Genomic DNA, 19609 nt, shown 5'->3' on the forward strand with positions numbered 1-19609 from the left:
ATGAATATGCGTAATTTTAAAACAAAATTGTAAACACTAACTTTCACATGCTTTTAATATATAATCAATTAAAATACCCCTTACCCATGATTTAGAACCCCATCAATCTAAATAAAACTAAAACATTTCAGTTCTCATCATATCATTGCACCCTGTTTGATATTTAGAAGAAGAAATATAATTGTTTTTAAAATCGTCAATTCGAACGGTATTAATTTAAAATTGATAGCCTTTTGGACGAAGGGAGTAATACATTTCCACTTTTTATTCCCTTCCTCTACAAAGTTATGTCAAGATTGTACAGTTAGTTCCCTCGGAGAAGCTTATACAGAGATGGTAATACATTGGAAAATTAAAGTTCCAAACCAGCGTATTTTTACTCAAATGTGTTCTCACGTGTTCTTAACGTCGAAGTCGAAACTGTAGATAAGCATCGATTAGATGAAAAAGATTCGAGGTATTCCGAAATCCGTGTAAATGGTGTTTCAAAAAGGTGTAAAAACAAGTGAAATAAACGACGATGACACATGAATGTTATGGAGGCGCGTGCCTTAGTTCATATTTGGGGTTAAAAAACCATGAAATACTATTTTATCCTATGTATTGATAAATGCCATAATTATCCCTTTCTATGAGAAATTGATATCATATAAATTATTGCAAATTATTGCCACGAATGGTCCACCATATACATGGCCGGAATGTAAAAGAAGGGGGAAAATCCACTATATAGTAGGTTTTCCGTGGGGGTAATCTGGCTATAAAAAGGGGGAAAGCCCACTATATAGTCAGCTTTCCCTGGGGGAAAAACTGCTATATAGCCATTTTTTCGGGGGGGAAGAACTGCTATATAGCCATTATTCCGGGGGGAAAGATAGCTAGGGGGAAAAGGCACTATATAACACCGGTATATAAAAACAATCATGTCGTGGAAACCTTATGCTAATCATGCAATGTTGAGCAAATCACTGTAAGGAGTTTCATCCTTATAAAACTTAAACTGACTTGAATTTATGCAACCTATTATGATTACTTATACTTATACAGGTTGTAAGGCAAGTGTTCATGGAAAACACTGCAATGAAACCTGTCCAGACAATTGTGAAAAGAATATATGTGACATAAATGGTACCTGTTTTGGCTGTAAACCTGGATGGAATGGGACATATTGTAACACAGGTAATGCTAAATCATATGACTTAAATTTAATTCTATAACAATGGTCTCTATCAAACATTTTGAAAAAACTGTCCTGAATAAACATTTTTTTCCTTTATCCAAAGAATGTCCCAGTGGCTATTACGGGTTAAACTGTGCGGAAAAATGTGTTGGACAATGCAACGACAATGACCCTTGCAATCACACTACTGGTTTTTGTGACAATGGATGTGCTGACGGTTGGACCGGTGGAAACTGTACAGATGGTTGTAGTGAAAATTTAAATATTTTTTTTTAATTTCATAAATATACCGAAATCATTAAATATTTTGCATTTAATAAATTCCATAATTAAAACAGTAAGTTTTAATAAGTAAGTTGATGATGAGTATTTGGTAAGGAATGTTTTCCAATATGCAAACTATATTACATGTCTTTAAAAGGGATTTCAGATGTACATGTTTGACAGATTATTGATTCTTCAAACAGAGTGTCATCCAGGAACATACGGACCAAACTGTCTGCAAAAATGCAGTGGAAATTGTTTAAATAACAGTACATGTAATAGAACAAACGGGACATGTGACATGGGGTGTGGTTCTGGATATACAGGGGATCTATGTGACAAAGGTTTGACTGGATCAATAGTTTTTTAAAGAAAGCATTGAAATTTAAAAAAAAGTACAATAATTGGAAAACTTAAGATACAACGCAAAATTGACAGGTAAAGTCCTATCATATTTCCGATGGGTAAAATATTCATTACATTGCTTTCCTCTTACAAATCATTCGGTATTTATATTTTAATTAGGGATGATGATAATTTCGGTATAGATATTTCAATTAGGGATAATGATATTTCCTCTTGAATTGCAGTGTTTTAATTTCATTAATCCACAGCTTAAGAGTGTCAAATGAATATGAGTTTCATTTTCTTATATTTATGAACAACCTTGCAAATTAAAATAGCTTAATTATTCCCTCAAGAGCTTTTTCCCAATGCAGGTTCTATTTACATCTGAAACTATAAACGGTAAAAACACGCGAGAAATGTGGTTTGCACTGGAAACAAAATGCAAATGTAAAAATCATTTATTTATTTATTTATTTCGAAGCTAATGAACGCCCTTTGAGTTCATTTTCTTATTTTTTAAAATCAAAGTATTGAAATATAACGAGAAAACGTCGGAAATAAACGCGAAACTTTTGCAAATAAACGATGAATTTTCGCGGATTAACGCAAAACATTTCCAAAATGAGTACATTTCAAATAAAAAAAAAATGAACGATAAATGCATTTAGATTTGTTAATAATTCTATTATTTACCCTTTGTCATACACGTAACAACATTTTTAAAGATTTTATTGAGCGTTTTGTGACAAGTTAAAGAGTAAAATGGCGGCGTCAGCGTTTGAGGCGGTGCACCAATAGCTAATAAAATTTTGAAACAAATCCTATGCCGATTTTACTCTAAATAAAATTAACAAAATCCGCTAGAAATGCATTTTGTGAATAAGTAGTCTAGGAACATCAAAAACATCATACGATTATGATGACAATAAATGAAAAAGAAACCACGCCGATAAAAATGGACGACAAATTGTTGATCGGCACATTTCGGAAAGACGGAAGTTTGGCAACAAGCAACTCGTTGGTTTTTAGGGAGAATTTTAATAACAATACTAGAAATGCACAGTGTACATGTTTAGGAAAATACTATTTTCCAAGACAATTTTTGGAAGTAGAACCTGAATAATATCTTGAACACTGTAAAGGTGAAAATACGTTAAGGCTGTCTATTTCGGCATTGCACATTGCACCGCTTGGCAAAACCAGCTGATGTAAATTATTCTGTTACTCAAAAATATATAAAGCACGCATTTTAATTTTAGGGCAATGTTTAACAAATGGTCAATGGTCAAAATATCAGATAGTAAACAGAATCTATGCATTGCCCTCAGTTTACGCAATGTTGATACCTTTGTAAACGAACCAAAACTTTTGCGAACACTTTTCATTTTAAATAAGAACCATTGTGAAGAATAATAAATGAAAACTATTACATTTTAGTTTTAAATAATATAGATGAAATATTTTTTTGTTTTACGGTGATTTATACATAATATATTTGGATACGATTAAAATTATATAACTTTTTTATATGCATGAAGTAAATTTCGTAAAACCTCTAACAAGCATTCATATTGTGTAATAATATTCAAATTGAGTTTTTGCCGACTCGTGTAATTAAACAGGAATTTGTTGATTATTCTTTTTTCTGAAGTGAATACAAGTTCAAGCAAAGGAAATATTCAAAAATGTGGTACTGATTTTTAATGACATACAACTACTTGTATGTTGCAAAGGAAGAAGACAAAATAAGTTTTTTTTGAAATTTGAACAATAGTTAAGAAAGTTAATGTTTTTTAAAACAAAACCGCCAAACTAGACGTTGATCTATGACGCAACGATATTACATATGCATTAAGTTTTGAGCACTTACGTCCTATTTTTTTTTATTGAATTTTGATAAAAATTTAAAGTTCCAATCAGTATTGATATTTAAAGATATTGAACTGATATTGTTGAGAAATGTGCTAATTGTTAATCATCAAATAAACAACGTACAAAAAGTTTGCGATATAACCAGAAAGTTATGAGTTTATTCGCAAACTCAATTGGCTGTCATAGAAACTTACTTTCACTTACTAAGATAGATTATTTAAGGCTTACCTGTGTTCAAGTGAGCTTTCTAATCACCTTTTCTCCGGAGTCCGTCTGTCTATCCGGCAAAGTTTAAATCATGATCCCTAAAGGTTGGGTGGGCAACAATCAGAGGAGGGATGAATTTCATTTAGGAATAAGTAGAGAACAATTGTCAAAATCTTCTTTTGAAAAAGTGTTTGTCAAGAAAAACTAAAGCTTGTGTAGGATCATTCTCACATTGATTCAAGATTGTTCAAATCATTATTAGGGTTAAGGTAAGGGTAACTTGTGTGGAAACGTTCTCGAATAACTTTGATTTAAGTTTCTTCTCCGGTGATGGTTGGGGGGGGGGGGGGGGGTTCAATGGTTCAATTCAGCATTGAAAAGAGTCTTAAAATTCTTCTTCACAAGAACTATAATGCTTTAGTTAATGAAATTGCTGAATTTCGAATATAGTTATGATTTTATCTTGTTTAAACCATGACCCCAAAACTAATTCTGGATTCTCGGGAAAGATTAAATAACTAGCATATGAATATATGTAAATACTCTATAAAAAGAGTAGTTATGGTTTTAAGTCTTTGTAAGACTATTTCTTTTGTTCCAAATTGCAGTGTTTGTTAAGGTTGACCTGAACAGAATGGTGACTTTTGTTGCTCGGTTGAGCAATATGACAACAAAAGTTGACACCTTGCGTTTTCCTTTTTGATGTGTAATTGTTTGTTTGTTGTTATATTTCAGTTTGTGATGATGGAACGTTTGGAACAAATTGTGATAGTAAATGTGGACATTGTTCAGAAAATGTGACGTGCAATTCTCTTAACGGGCGTTGCTATAACGGTTGTGCATTGGGCCATTCAGGAGATTTTTGCAACATAAGTACCGGTAAATACTCAAGTTAGAATGAATGAAGATAAATTATTTTTAAAAAAAGCTAATTGATATTTCCTTGCACTTTTTATTGAAACAAAGAATAAGGGTTTTTTTAATTAGATGCAATGTACATGTTTGAGGATTTTTTTAAAGCATATAACAGACTATTAAAAGTAAAATGTCTATATTCTTTACATTGCGATTAAGAGCCATGTCACAGTGTCAACGGATCATGCTTTTGCAAAAATGGAAAAAAGGGGGCTTTTGGCTGCAATAAAAGTAAGTGTCTTTCACAAAAATTAAGATCATGATTTTCAATAATCTAAATATTTCTAAAGAACATAATATACGTAATGTATCAAAAACGTTCATAGAGAAGCTCATTCTGATGTAGAAAGTTTACAATTCAAATATTTTAAGTGTTCATAGTTTTTATTTTGCATGTATACAAATTAAAACTTATACAATGCCCAGTATTAACATTTTGATAACCAGTAAGAACAAGAGGCCCATGGGCCACATCGCTCACCTGAGGAACAATAGTTATGATAAAATCAGCTCAATGAAGTCATAATACAAACTATCTGGACAATGTACAATAATACATGTAGATCCTGTATAAAAAAAATCCATTTTCCCCTGGATATTCTTATGTTTATAATCATTAGTCCCTTTTCTAACAGGATGATTTTATAGTCATATCATATGTTGAGTATTGCAGTTCTCAAAAAGATCCCTAACAATAGTTTATATATGGGATATAAACGTACATCAAACTCTGAACCTTCTTGTGAGGCCAAAAAATTGTCCTGGGGCCAAAGTCTTAACAATTATAAAGAATCATCTGGCTGATTAGTTTCTGAGAAGATTTTTAAAGATTTACCCTATATATTCCTTTGTTAAACTTTGACCCCCCCCCCCATTGTGGCCCCACCCTACCCCTGGGGATCATTATTTTCACAACTCTGAATCTACACTACCTGAGGATGCTTTCACACAAGTTTCAGCTTTCCTGGCTGATTAGTTTCTGAGAAGAAGATTTTTAAAGATTTACTCTGTTTATTCCTATGTAAAACATCGACCTCCCATTGTGGCCCAAACCTACCCCCAGGGGTCATGATTTTCACAAATTTGAATCTACACTACCTGAGGATGCTTCCACACAAGTTTCAGTTTTCCTGGCTGGTTTCTGAGAAGAAGATTTTTAAAGATTTACTCTATTTAATGTTAAACTTCGACCCCCCCATTGTGGCCCCAACCTACCCCCAGGGGTTATTATTTTCACAACTTTGAATCTACACTACCTGAGGATGCTTCCACACAAGTTCCAGCTTTGCCGGCGGATTAGTTTCTGAGAAGAAGATTTTTCAAGATTTACTGTATATATTCCTATGTTAAACTTCGACCCCCCATTGTGGCCCCACCCTACCCTCGGGGGTCATGATTTTCACAACTTTGAATTTACACTACCTGAGGATGCATCCACACAAATGTCAGCTTTCCTGGCTGATTAGTTTCTGAGAAGAAGATTTTTAAAGATTTACTGTATATATTCCTATGTAAAACTTTGATCCCCCATTGTGGCCCCTCCCTACCCCCGGGGGTCATGATTTTCACAACTTTGAATCTACACTACCTGAGGATGCTTCCACACAAGTCTCAGCTTTCCTGGCCGATTAGTTTCTGAGAAGAAGATTTTTAAAGATTTACTCTATAGATTCATTTGTTAAACTTCGACCCCCCCCCCCCCCCCATTGTGGCCCCACCCTCAGGTGAGCTAAAAAGGTTAAGTTTACAATTCAATAAGTTGGTTTCTGGAAGAACAGACTTTGAAAATTTTCGTAATAAATATTGACAATTTTTTTACTTTTTTAATCTTTAGCTTTTAAGATCTGTGTACAAACATAGAATTGTGAGCAAATCTCTGTATCTTGCTTATAATTCGAAGCTTAACACTCAAATATGGTTAGTAAATAGAAATTGTAGGGTAACAATTAAACACAAGAAACATGCACTACATGTATAACAAATAAAGAACACAATTTATTTTTTCGAAATGAATCATATATTTACATGTATATATCTACATATTTCCGTCAGCGATATCAAACTCTATTTAAACTGAATTAACTCGAGAAAATGCTGAGCATCTCAACAAAACCCTTTTGTATTAATCTACCATTACGCAAAAGATAATGCCGAATTACCGATAGACTGAATTGTATTTCAGTACCCCTACATCAGATTTTGCTTATTTTGCGCAGGTAAACTGTTAACTGTTTGATTTACCGTAGTCTCTGTTTTATTTGATACGTAAAAATCACGAAATACAGACGATAGTTCCCAGGTTACAAAGCATAAATAATGAAAACGAAACGAAAATCAGAACAAGCTAACACCAACGTCATGTGTGAAAACTGTCAACGCATTGAAATATTTAGCCTCAATTTACTTAACAAAATCGGCACCAATATAGTTTGCATGTTTCAAAAATTTCCCTTCATACGCGAACGGTTGCATAGCAAGTAAATTCATCATAGTCAGATCGACCCTTTTTCGTATAATGTCATGGCTGCTTTAAACAAAGAACCTCGTTTTAGAAGTATGGAATACGAGTCTTGGTAAAATGGGTATGCAAACCCGGGCCGTGGCAAAATAAAAGCCGGGGCAGATCGGCAATCGTCAATTCCAAATACGCATTATTTTGCAGCAATATTAACAGCGAATACACATATACTGGTCCATCAAATATCCCGAAATTTTAATGAGATTGGCAGATTAATACCTGCCAATCTTTTGTTTTGCTCAGACCAAGTCTTGCCTATCCAACCTTTTACCGTAGGTAATTCTACCGTATGCCGAGCCCGAAGCTATTAAACTGATTGAAACACGCATTTCCTTTATTATTATTTTCGTAATAACTCAGATTTGAATCAGAATTAGCACTTAATTTTTGCAATTTATATTTTCCTTCCCATAAGGATAATTTATGCTAAACAACGTTGAATTGAACTAATTAGTTCTTGAGAAGAAGATTTTTAAAAATGCACCCCCCTTTTTCTACAGTTTCAAGGTTTTCTCCGCTTTGAATACAGATCGGACTTTTATTTCTGCAATTTATATTCGCCCTCCCATAAGGATGCTTTGTGCCAAATTTGGTTGAAATTGGATAAGCGGTTTTAGAGAAGAAGTTCAAAATGTAAAAAGTTTACAGACGGACAGACGGACGGACGGACAGACGGACAGACGGACAGACGGACGGACAGACGGACGACGGACAAAATGTGATCAGAATAGCTCACTTGAGCTTTCAGCTCAGGTGAGCTAAAAAGTGAGTACAGTGTAATAACAACAGCGAAGTAGTCGCCAGTCAATTTTGATTAACAAAAGCAATTTAAATACTATATAGTATGTAATGATTATATTTGCATTTTTTTCAGCGTTTATAAGTCCAGAAAAACATGAAACAAACACTTTAACATCAGTTATTGGAGCGGGGGCAGCAGTTTTTCTTCTTGTCTTTGTTGGAATAATGATATATGTTATAAGGTATATATGTGTAGAGATGAATTAATTAAAATGTTCTTTTACGTCTCATTTTTATCTGAATAAATAACTATTTCGATAGACTTTTTGCAATATACAACTATCTGACAGTTTCCAAATGCATCACTACTATAGATTGATTAACGTTTTTGTTATAAAGGCAGAGAAGAAAGAAAACGAACACGTCAAACGAAGGAACGGAACGAATAGGTTTTTCCACTATGGATGAATCATTGATTAAATGTATTTATTGCATTAAATAGCTTTTACATTTTGTAAATGGGTATAATTTAATGACATGATGTTTTTCATCGTTTGTTTTCAATATTGACATCACTGTTTAAATATGACTTAAAAATAAGAGGACAAGTCAAACGAAATAATCACTGCACACCCATCTGTTGCTAAAGTTAATCAATTTACAGGTGATAAAAAGCTAATACAAAAGACTGGAACCCACAATGTCACATATGATTCATCTTTTAAAGAAAGAAGAGAACCATTTACTCATAAAAAACAAAATAACTTAGATGAATTAATAAAAAGTCTAGCAGAAATCAAAAATACCCAGATGGATAAAGAATATAAGGCAAGTTAAATATGCAAAGATTTATTTTCATTTTTTAACTTTGACAATGAATGGAATTGCAATTATTCGAATAGTAATATTACATATCAATATTCTTCAAAATTTATGTACACAGAAAATTCCAAAAGGAGAGCTACATCCATGTGTTGCAGGGAAAAGTGAAGACAACCTATCAAAAAATAGATACACTACGATATTTCCATGTGAGTCTACACACATATCCTAGTTTTAGACAATTTTCTTTCGTGATTATTTAAGTTTCGCTCACAATTTAGTACTGAAATTTTCAATGCATATATATATTGTATTAACTGCTTTTATTGGTTTTTAAAGAAATATTAATAGGCATCATATAGAGAATATAGTACATTAATACAAGACGGACCAAAAAAGAGTTCTATTCGTACTATAACATGTATTATAGTTAGTCTATATATGTGTTACTTTACTTGAGCATAATTTTATTCTTTCAAAGATGATCACTCTCGTGTTGTTCTGAACACCTCGACGAATGAATCGGACTACATAAATGCCAACTATATTGAGGTAAGCTTTTAACATTGTTGTAGGACAAGATAACCTATGTAAAGTGTTTAATCTGCAACTCTTTTCCTTTTATGTATTATTTTAAGAAAAAAAAGTATATATCTCAATCCTTTTGGTAGGATGTGTTTGGAAAGAAAAAGTACTTAGCAACACAAGGTAATTTTAAATCTTCAGCATTAGATGATTAAAACTGGTCGATTTCAATCCGTATGAGAATTTTCCCATTATTTCTTTTAAATAACAAGGACCAAAGAAGAGTACTACTGTTGATTTCTGGAGAATGGTGTGGCAAGAAAACGCACGAATAATTGTTTGTCTAACAAATCTCAGCGAATCCAAAACTGTACGTTTTCATTTTAATGTTCTAAACGATTTCAAAAAGATTAATAGTTAAATTGCTTTAATTGTAGGATGTCGTTGTATTGTTTTAATTGTAGGATAAAGTTGTTGTTCTTTTGGTCTTTTCATGCTGTGTTTAGAAAAAATGTGCTAAGTATTGGCCGGACCTGAATGACAAGCACATGGAAGGTGTCATCAGCATTCGCTGCCTGAAAGAGCAAACCTATGCTGAAAATATAATCAGACATCTGAGAATTAACAAAAGAACAGTAAGGCCCTTCTTGATTTTGCATGTTTGATAGTGTGAGCTACTGTTTTTAGCTCAAGTGAGTTTTTCTGATCAAAGCAGTATGTGCAGGATAAAATGTTTTATGCCTCAAAATTTAAAGTTATGAACAGAGCTTTAGAAGTTTGCTTAAAGATAGGTTAACATATATCTAGTTCAAATTTATAAAGATGAATTGTCTAATCGGTGGCATACCAGAAATTTAATATTTAAAAAATGAACTAATTTTACAGAATGTAAGAATTTTAGACAGAAATTGGGTATTTTCCATCTGTTTTTCGAAAAAGAACTTCATCGAGCGCTTGCCTGATCCAACACCATTTTTTATGATATGCAAAATAATATGAACAATAGTATACGTAAAAATGGTTTTGAAGCAAAGGTGCGCTCTCCTAACTGAAATAAACTGAAATATTTCCATGTTGTTTTTTTAAAATGTGCGAAATGGCCCATTTAAGTGACGTCACAGAAACACGAGGAATAATCAATGTTGTTAAACTTTTAAATTTCTGTAACTGGCATTTTCAGTTTTATGTATTATCAAGATTTCTATATAATAAGTTGTTTTTTTCAAATTGTAAAAATTGGGGGCAGAAACTAGACCTTATCGAATATGGGTTTTTTGTACGCTGTAGGTCATTGTCATCGTTGACGTTGTTGTACTTTTTACCGTTTAATATTCTTCTCCAGAAACAGTGTGACACATTTAAACAATCTTACAGAAAATATTTTTGAGGGAAGGGCCCTCAAGACTTTAAAGGGGAGATCATTAAGAATTATTGGAAAATTGTCTGTATTTTTAACCAATCTTCTTCACAAAGACCAATTGGACAGAAACTATGTAACTTGAATGGAAGGTTATTTAGAATTTGTTCAATTCGTGATTCAAAGGGGTAGGGCGGGGCCATAATGTGGGTCAAACTTTTACATTAAAGAATAAGAGAGAAAAGTCTTTTAAAATTTTCAAAAACAATTTCGCCAGAAAAGCTGTCACTTGTGTGGATAAATCCTCGGGTAGTGTAGATTCAAGTTGTTTAAACATGGTCCCTGGGGGTAAGATGAGGCCACAATAGCGTGTGTGTGGAATTCTTACATAGGAATAGTATTAATGGAAATTTCTTATCACATTTATTAGATACACTATGTATCATGATATTCAGTGTTTAAAGGGGCATGGTCATGATCAAATTCGATTTTTCTGTTTTTATTTTTTACAATACTTTTTCCTTGCATTTCTAACGATTAACCAAATTTTGAGTGCCAGTCAAAGAATTATAAGCAAGAAACATAACTGAAAATGTTTCGCTATGTAAACAAGACTCTTGCCATGTTTTTGTTTATATTGGTTCAATATGCTAGTAAAAGTTCTATTTTAAGCTAATGTTTTGTATACTAATTTGTTCTGAACATATAATACAGTTCCAAGCTTTTGTCAAATTCTTCTTAGGTCTAAACTTGGAAAGTTCAAAATGTAGATAAAAACATCATCAGAGCTTTGTTTACATCACAAAGAACTGTGAGCTTGTATCTCGCTTAAAACTCGACGACTGGCACTTAAATATTGGTTGACTATGATAAATTTCTTACTGAAGCATTGTTAACATTAAAATAAAATAAAAATTGACCAAAATCTCCAAAATTGACCAAAATCTCCTTCAAAGCTTAAAGTATCAATTGTCTTAGAATACCTATCTCTATACATTATTATGCACATTTCCTAAGGAAAATACAGAGCGAGACGTGTTCATGTTTCACTACACACAGTGGCCAGACCACGGGGTCCCAGAACCACTCAGTCTAGTGGTGTTCCATCGTCACGTGATGAAAACTGCAGAGGAACATCACATGGAATGTATCGTTGTTCATTGCAGGTAATTGTATAGTAAAACACGCTTGTGTTTATTGCATTATGGTTGTATGTAATGACTGGGTCCTAATGTATGATTATTCATACAGTGCAGGTATCGGCAGAACTGGGACGTTCATAGCATTGGATGCCTTGTATAATGAAGGGGAGAGAACTGGAAAAGTAAATGTACCACAGTATGTAGAAAAGATGAGAAATGACAGGATGAATATGATACAAGGAGAAGTAAGTGACTAGAAATGGTTAGATAAAAGTAAGAATTCTTTGTCGTCTATATCCATTATAGCGAATGTGGGTATATTGATTTGTTTAAGGGTAACAAATATTCCTTTTTTAGAAATGATCGGCATGTGAAATTAATGATCAGTACCGTAAAATGTCTTTTTCAATGTATTTAAATATTAACTATCAGAATTCTTTTTACCATTAAGAATTTGAATATTTTCACCAGGATCAATACAAGACCGTGTATATGGCGTTACTTGAGGCTTTCAGAGGACGTCTCCGTGCTGTACCAGTAGATTTTTTTCTCAAGGAATTTCAGGATCACTCTTGTTACTTGAACCACGGAGACGTCTCCAAAAAATCACCATTTGCACTAGAGTTTGAGGTACTTTGAAATACATGTAAAAGTAAATGTCAGTCCATATCATATTTGTTCATAGTTCACCTGAACCATATATTTTAGCGAGCATTTCTGAGAATTTTTCTGATTTTTGTTTTCAAAATATTTTTAATATTTTGACATATTTGCAAAAACCAGGCAGCTAATTTGATCTTAACTTGGGAACAAGGCAGACATTTTTTTTTTAATTGAGGACCATACACGATTCACTGAAATAGAAAATGCTTATAAAATATGAAGAATAGATTGTGAAGAAAACACAGATCAGCGTGCTTCCCAGCTGTAAATTTCAATTGTTCTCACCAATTTCTTTATGTGACTAGAAGAGAAGTTTTCAAATAAAATAAAAATGCTTTGTTTGTTTTGGTTTTTAGGATGGGTTGTTTTTTTGGGTTTATATTAAGATGCTTATTTAATTTTGGAAGATATATGTTTATGTGTATGTTTGGTCTTAATCAATGTATTGCCAATTTACAAAATTAAGTTAACTTAGATGATGTGATCCAATTGATTGGCGTCTTCTTTTAACTGCGTTTCAAACATTACTGTACGCCTTTAGGAACTGGTATACTTTAAAAAAGTGTATACACATGAGGATTTTTAACCTGGGGTTTTGGAAGGTATTTGTATCTTGGAATATTGTAATGTCTGGTGTAAGTCAATGTATACAGAATTATATTGTATAATTATAGATTTGACACACTTATGTTAACTAAGTAAACGTACTTTAGAAAAGTAGATAAGTTAGATGACAAGATTCTTCTTTTAATTGCGTATTTAACATTACTGTTTGCCTTTTAGGAACTGTTGTCCTTTAGAAAAGTGTATACACGTGGCGATTTTAAATCTGGAATGTCGAACGTTTCAGCAAACTATGTTCCAAATGTCTTACCGGGTGAGTTGTCTGCTCATATGAATATTGAATGAAGTTCATGAAGAACAATAAAAACAGCTTGAAGTCTTTTTTAACTTAATTTCTCTCTCAACCATCTTTTCACTTAAAATGTGGGCATGAAATGGTTTTATCAATCATATATGCATTTTGAACGAATTTCATGAAGAACAATAAATACAGCTTGAAGTTTTTTTAAACTGATTTCCTCGTTCAACCATCTTTACACTAAAAATGTGGGCATGAAGTGATTTTATTTATTATATATTTGTTTAGGGTTACTTTACACTATTTTTTTTTGCATGTTTCATATGAATGCAGTTGAGAGATATCTATGTCCATTAACAAATTCAACAGAAAGTTTATATTACAACGCAGTCTGTTTACAGGTATAGAAATATACAATAATAACAGTGAAAAGAAATGAGACTTTACAAAATTATATCTGACTTATCCTGCCTCTAAGTAAATGTATAATTTTCTTATGCATGCAAATTCAAGTATTCTTGTATTTGAAGAGGAACAACAATTATCCCCTACATCTAAGCGATGACAATCAGATTTTTGCTCCAACTCTTGATAGTCAAAAAGATAGTGATCTCTTTAAACATCCTTTGATTATCAATATAGATTGATATCACTTGAAAACTTAGAAGTGTTTTTTGAATTGCAGTCGTTTACAGGATGTGACCGATTCATCAGTGCCCAGTTCCCTCTACCAGACTACACAGAACACTTCCTGACTCTTGTGAAGACTTACTATACATGTACCATCGTATCGCTGTTTCCTCTAGAGGAAGTGAAATCGGTACAGTCTTACATTCTTTAAAGGAGATTACTCCTGTATATACCATAATAGTAAATAAGTAAATTTGCAATTACATTTACTTAGATTTTTACGTTTTACATACTGGGTATTGCATGCAGTTATGAAAAATATTAATATTTCATATTGCAGACTTCTTTTTGGCTACCAACAAAGAATCAACAAAAAACAGTTGGACCTTTTACAGTCAAATTGGCTGAGAGTACACTGGCAAAATATGTGGCCAAGACTAACATTACGTTACAGCAAAAGGTTTCTCGCACTACCTATACAATATCCTAATAAATATCATTAAAGACTGAACAAATGAATATAATGATACATAATCCTTGTCAATCTTTACAGGGAGGCAGCAGCATGCGAGTTGCTGTACTGGAGTGTAGAGGGTGGGAAGATGAGTATGACGGCAAGAGTAGAAGAATACTGATTGACCTTGTTCAAGAGGCCAAAATAGAGGAAAGGACCCATCCTACTGGGAGAATACTTGTACTCTCCAGGTTTGATAAAATCAAGCATGCTCTTTTTTATTAGTAACAAATCCCCCAAAAATATGATTCGATACTGTCTAGTATCTGTTTTGATATGTTTTGATATGTTTTGTATAGCTACTAGAAGAAGAGTTGATTCATCCAATTTAATGCCCATCAGAATAGCAAAGATAAATTAATTTAAGTTTGTTAACAGCGATGGTGCCAAACGGTGTGGTCCATTCTGTGCTGTATTTAACGCCCTGGAACAAATGATGCTGGATGAAGAAGTGGATTTATTTACCATTACACGGCAGCTTCAGACACGGCGAACGGAGTTCTTGTCCAGTCTGGTAATATCAAACGGTTTTATACATTTTAGCTGTCATGATTATTCCATTTCGTTATGTTCAGAAAACCTGTGATGCAATTAATTTCTGTATTACATATTTGATGACTGAAATCGAACATTACAGTCAATATCACAGAAAGGCTTTTCTGAATTGTAATTAATATAATGGGATCGATAATTAAATTGAATCAAGACAGCAGCATATTTATATTAACAGCAGATTTGTATTAACAAGGTCTATCATTTGTTTTTCTTTTGTTTTAGAAGGAGTATCATTGTGTTAACAATTTTGTTTTTGTTTTAGGAGGAGTACCAGTTTTGTTTTGACACGATTTCAGACTACCTACAGAATGACACTCTGTATGCAAACATTTAAACTTTTTGGAAAATATTTCGGAGTGTTATTCAAAAAAAGAATTTCATTTCGTATTCATGATCTTTTACATTTATACAAGATTCTGGAACAGTCTGTGATGAAGAATAGTTTTCCTTATACATGTATTCTATACAACAATAGAGTTTTTCAATCGAAATGAAAATCGTGTTGTGTTCTATTCTTTATGTAAAATAATATCTGATCATTGAATTAAATTAGATGAACTGAACATTTGTCTTTAACTTTTAAACTTTGAATAATTTGATTCAATGAAAATACACGCTAACTGTCTCATGCTGTTAAGTTCACATTTTAGAAAGTGTCATCTTAGTTACACATGCACCATTGTTGTATTCTTAATTGTTGGTTGTTAAAATATGTTTATTTGTTGCAGTTGTTTTATGTGCTTATTTGTAAGGTGTTTCTTTTTTATTGTTGAATTTAGTGAATATTTATAGAATATCGTCAATTGTTTACCACGTAATTTCACGTCAAGCAGAACATAAATTCCTACATTTGCACTAGTACTGACATAGTTTATGTTTGTTAGTGATTGTTTTTATCAAATTGATTAAAACCGAATCTCTTATCCGCTTCTACAAATTTATTTATAAAATTATTTCTTTATATTTTGAATAAATAATTGCCTTGTTTTGTGATTTAAAATAATTTGTTTGATATTTGTAAAATTTGCATCAAATGCTGTTTAATAGTTTATACAATAAAATAAATTAGAGCTACATGTAATAAGATTCTGTTTTCCATTATAAACCCACGTACCTTGTCTGTGTGTTGATTTTCCTATTGAATGGATACTAGATAGATAGAGAACATAAAGCGATACTTGAAATGTAATTAAAATAATCATCTTTACTATATCGGCACAGATTAAGTTTCCAAAAAAAGAACTTTGCAATTTAAGTAAACTTTCATCATCAAATAGAATTAAAAAAAATTAAGACAAAATAAAAATGTAAAATTTATAGGGTTCTAATCCAACTATGTAAAATTCATATTGTTGATTTGTATAGTTTACATGCGCTCTTGGCGTTTGGGTATATAAATAAGTGCTCATTTGCCAAGCGGACGGGAGTAATATCTGCCTGTCGACCCCTAAAAGACCTACGTGTATATATACATGTAATAAGAACCCCCTCCCTCCCAGTCCCACACCATCTTCGCTAGCGAAGGGTTTCCGATACACTACGCTTCTCATAAACATTTGTGAGAAGCGTAGTGTATCGGAAACCCGTGGCTAGCGAAGATGGTCCCACACACGCGAAATTAGATTTTCGATATCCCAGTAAATTTTTCGATCAGATTCATCGCCCCCCTACTAATTTTGTTAATGACGAATAATAGGTCTAATACCATATACACGTACTGTTAGCCTTCATGCTATAAAATCAACGTTGATTTTAAAGTATAGAGGATAAAATCAAAGTTTGTTTTTTAATTTAAAGGGTAAGCGTATGTTTATAGACATCATTTGTCATTTACAAAATTAACGTTATAAAAATAAAAAAGTCTGTCCCAAGTTATTGCTTCCATCACGTTTTGGTGATTTTTAATAGAAACACACACACACACCTGTGAAAGAAGTACAGTTGAAATCGATAAAATGGAAAATATCCTAGATATCTTTATTGGCAAAATATACCTTTTCACTCATAAAAGTTTACAGGAACGAAAACAAATTTCTTACGGAGATTTATAATGGGAAATGTTTACATCGTTTCTCCATTCGGAAGGACTATGGACAATTTTTCAACGTTATCATCCGGGCTTATTAATGGCTGATGCTATGCAAAATCCCCGTGGACTTTCAATTTTGGGATGTGTATTGAAACCTGAAGCGGTAGAGGGAGCGTTTCAAAACAGATAATCTGAACATTTTTCATATTAGTGGATGAACGTAGTTTGGGCACTGTTACAACGCACTTTGAAAAATTACGCACTTTGAAAATCTTGCTAAAGTGCGCATGCGTTAATTTTGGGACCAAGTCAACGCATTTAAAAAAAGTTTGTTTTTTTTCAAAGTGCGTTGATATCGTCGAAATTAACGCATTTTGAAAATAAAATTTCAGGGTTGAGTGAAAATAGTTGATAGTTTTATATACAATAAATGATTGTTTTGACCTTGTTTAGCTAATAATGTGATATATTTAAAAAAGAACTCGTTGCATTCTCAGCTAACTTGATAAACAGTTTCTAGATGAGATTTTTTTTCTTTTCTCATAAGACAATTTATCGACAATTTACACACAAAGAAAAATGCGGAAGGTATGAACTATCCAAATATGGCATAAACTTCATCGCTTGGCAACTGCATTTTCCTTTTTTGAGTATGCAGCAAATTTACTTCTCATTTTTTAAGTTTAAATAATTTAATCTTCGTTAACGTTAAAGCTGACATGAATTCATAAATACGAATTATTTCCCTTTTTTCTCCGACTACCGCCATATTAGTTGTCGATTTCTATTGTTCTGCTCATCGCTACACACCCCCTATATAAGACCGAAAGCACTATTCATGCTTCATCGCATTCAGGTATTCCCTACACCCGAACACGTTACATTCGACGAAAAGACGTGTAGAAAAGCGTTTTGAACAAAAATAATACGACAACCACTGCTCTTGCTAGGAATATCCAATGAACGACGAAAAAAGACAGACAGAAATCCAGGCATATATACTCGTACTTCAAAAATCCTTGATAATTGTAGACCGTTTTCCTGTTTATGGCTATAACATTGCACATGCGCAAAAACACACGGTGGGGGATGGAGCAATGTCAATGATCGCATGGATTTTAGAAACGAAGCGTTTTCGTAGAAACCGATGGAAACGAGTATATGATACATTGTTACTTTCTTGGATTTACTATCATTTAGCTACTGGGTTGGATGTAAAGCCGCCGGGGTTTTCAAAAAGATGCAGACGTTGTGCACTCTGTTTTAACGACACAGGTGTTCGATGTGCATGTAAAGTTAGGCAGCACAATCTGTGCAAAATAATACGGATACTAGTTCCTTGGAAATTCTTTCAAAGAATAAATATATTTTGTATTTTATTGTTTCCTTTATTCTTTATTACAAACATTTTACTACAACATGTATATTATGCATTTAGAAGTCCGTGCAACCTGAATGCCTCGATCGGAAAGCAATCGACCGTAACTTTCTCGACCGGTATATATACCCCAGTGGCAGTAGAGGAGCGATCGAAACTTATATGGCGTCCAAATGCTTTTATGAATTCATGTCAGCTTTAATATTATTTTATTGAAGTGATTTTTTTTATTAGAATACGAAAAGAGGGTTACTGTTGTAACACATAGATTCTTTAACATACCAATGGAGAAATTATTGTTCGACCAGCTCATTTTTTTCAATAACATTGCATGTACTTATACATGCAAAGCATATTTCTTTTTCCGATCTTAAATGTTTACCCAAAGTTGCCGAATATCATATGTTTTGGAAGAAAAAAAAAGTGACAAGGGACCTTCGTCTTGTAATCAATTACAATGTAAATGATGCACTGGTATTTGACCTGTATCTTTGGTTACTCCCCCCCCCCCCGTACTTAATACGGTGTATAAATTAGATTCACGAGTGTTAACAAATCATCATACTATCAACAAATTAAAAATTCAGTTCAAGAATGTGTGATATAAAAATATTTTTTTATATCACGTATATGATGATTTTATTTTATATAATGGTTGCTTAAAAGGTATAATATGGAAGGTCTGGCTTTCTATTTGACATGCTTTATTGAAGGCTCTCCAGAAGTATGGCATGGATATGTAGATGCCATGATGGACACTTCAATCAAGTTTGTTAAGGAAAAGGCATATGCTTCAGATGGTTATGGAAATGAATCCGAAATTGTAGATTTAAAAACAGACAGAGAACAGATTATAGCACAAAGTATTGTGTCTTCATTCTATCAGAAAAGGATTAATCCTGATTAGACTAATCACATGATCCCAAGCATTGGGATTTCAAAAGAAAAAATTGTTGTGTATTTTTATGACTGTATCAATGATGTACTTCTGGAAAGCTCCGAAATGCCCTACCTGACTGAACAAGGTGCCTTAATGAAGACAACCATTGTCATATATTATGGCTTGAGTTGAATTTCAAATATTTTT

At 32.8% G+C, this 19609-nt stretch overlaps 1 protein-coding gene across 1 annotated transcript in view; it reads left to right on the forward strand.

Annotated features, from left to right (window-relative positions):
* LOC136270075 (receptor-type tyrosine-protein phosphatase epsilon-like) overlaps window positions 1-16134 on the forward strand; it is a 29743-nt gene extending 13609 nt beyond the window's left edge. The window contains exons 4-26 of the mRNA XM_066066475.1: window positions 1048-1179; window positions 1284-1424; window positions 1648-1788; window positions 4607-4750; window positions 4946-5017; window positions 8179-8287; window positions 8445-8527; window positions 8710-8873; window positions 8989-9076; window positions 9349-9419; window positions 9539-9575; window positions 9665-9762; window positions 9899-10027; window positions 11767-11915; window positions 12001-12136; window positions 12363-12521; window positions 13338-13431; window positions 13750-13817; window positions 14102-14236; window positions 14387-14506; window positions 14600-14751; window positions 14939-15074; window positions 15378-16134. Of these exons, the coding sequence (XP_065922547.1) occupies window positions 1048-1179; window positions 1284-1424; window positions 1648-1788; window positions 4607-4750; window positions 4946-5017; window positions 8179-8287; window positions 8445-8527; window positions 8710-8873; window positions 8989-9076; window positions 9349-9419; window positions 9539-9575; window positions 9665-9762; window positions 9899-10027; window positions 11767-11915; window positions 12001-12136; window positions 12363-12521; window positions 13338-13431; window positions 13750-13817; window positions 14102-14236; window positions 14387-14506; window positions 14600-14751; window positions 14939-15074; window positions 15378-15449 (2630 nt within the window). The 3' untranslated portion in view covers window positions 15450-16134. The remainder of the gene's footprint in view (window positions 1-1047; window positions 1180-1283; window positions 1425-1647; window positions 1789-4606; window positions 4751-4945; window positions 5018-8178; window positions 8288-8444; window positions 8528-8709; window positions 8874-8988; window positions 9077-9348; window positions 9420-9538; window positions 9576-9664; window positions 9763-9898; window positions 10028-11766; window positions 11916-12000; window positions 12137-12362; window positions 12522-13337; window positions 13432-13749; window positions 13818-14101; window positions 14237-14386; window positions 14507-14599; window positions 14752-14938; window positions 15075-15377) is intronic.
* Window positions 16135-19609: the final 3475 nt, after the last annotated feature.

Source organism: Magallana gigas, chromosome 7 (assembly GCF_963853765.1).
Source record: "Magallana gigas chromosome 7, xbMagGiga1.1, whole genome shotgun sequence".
Lineage (NCBI taxonomy): Eukaryota > Metazoa > Mollusca > Bivalvia > Ostreida > Ostreidae > Magallana > Magallana gigas.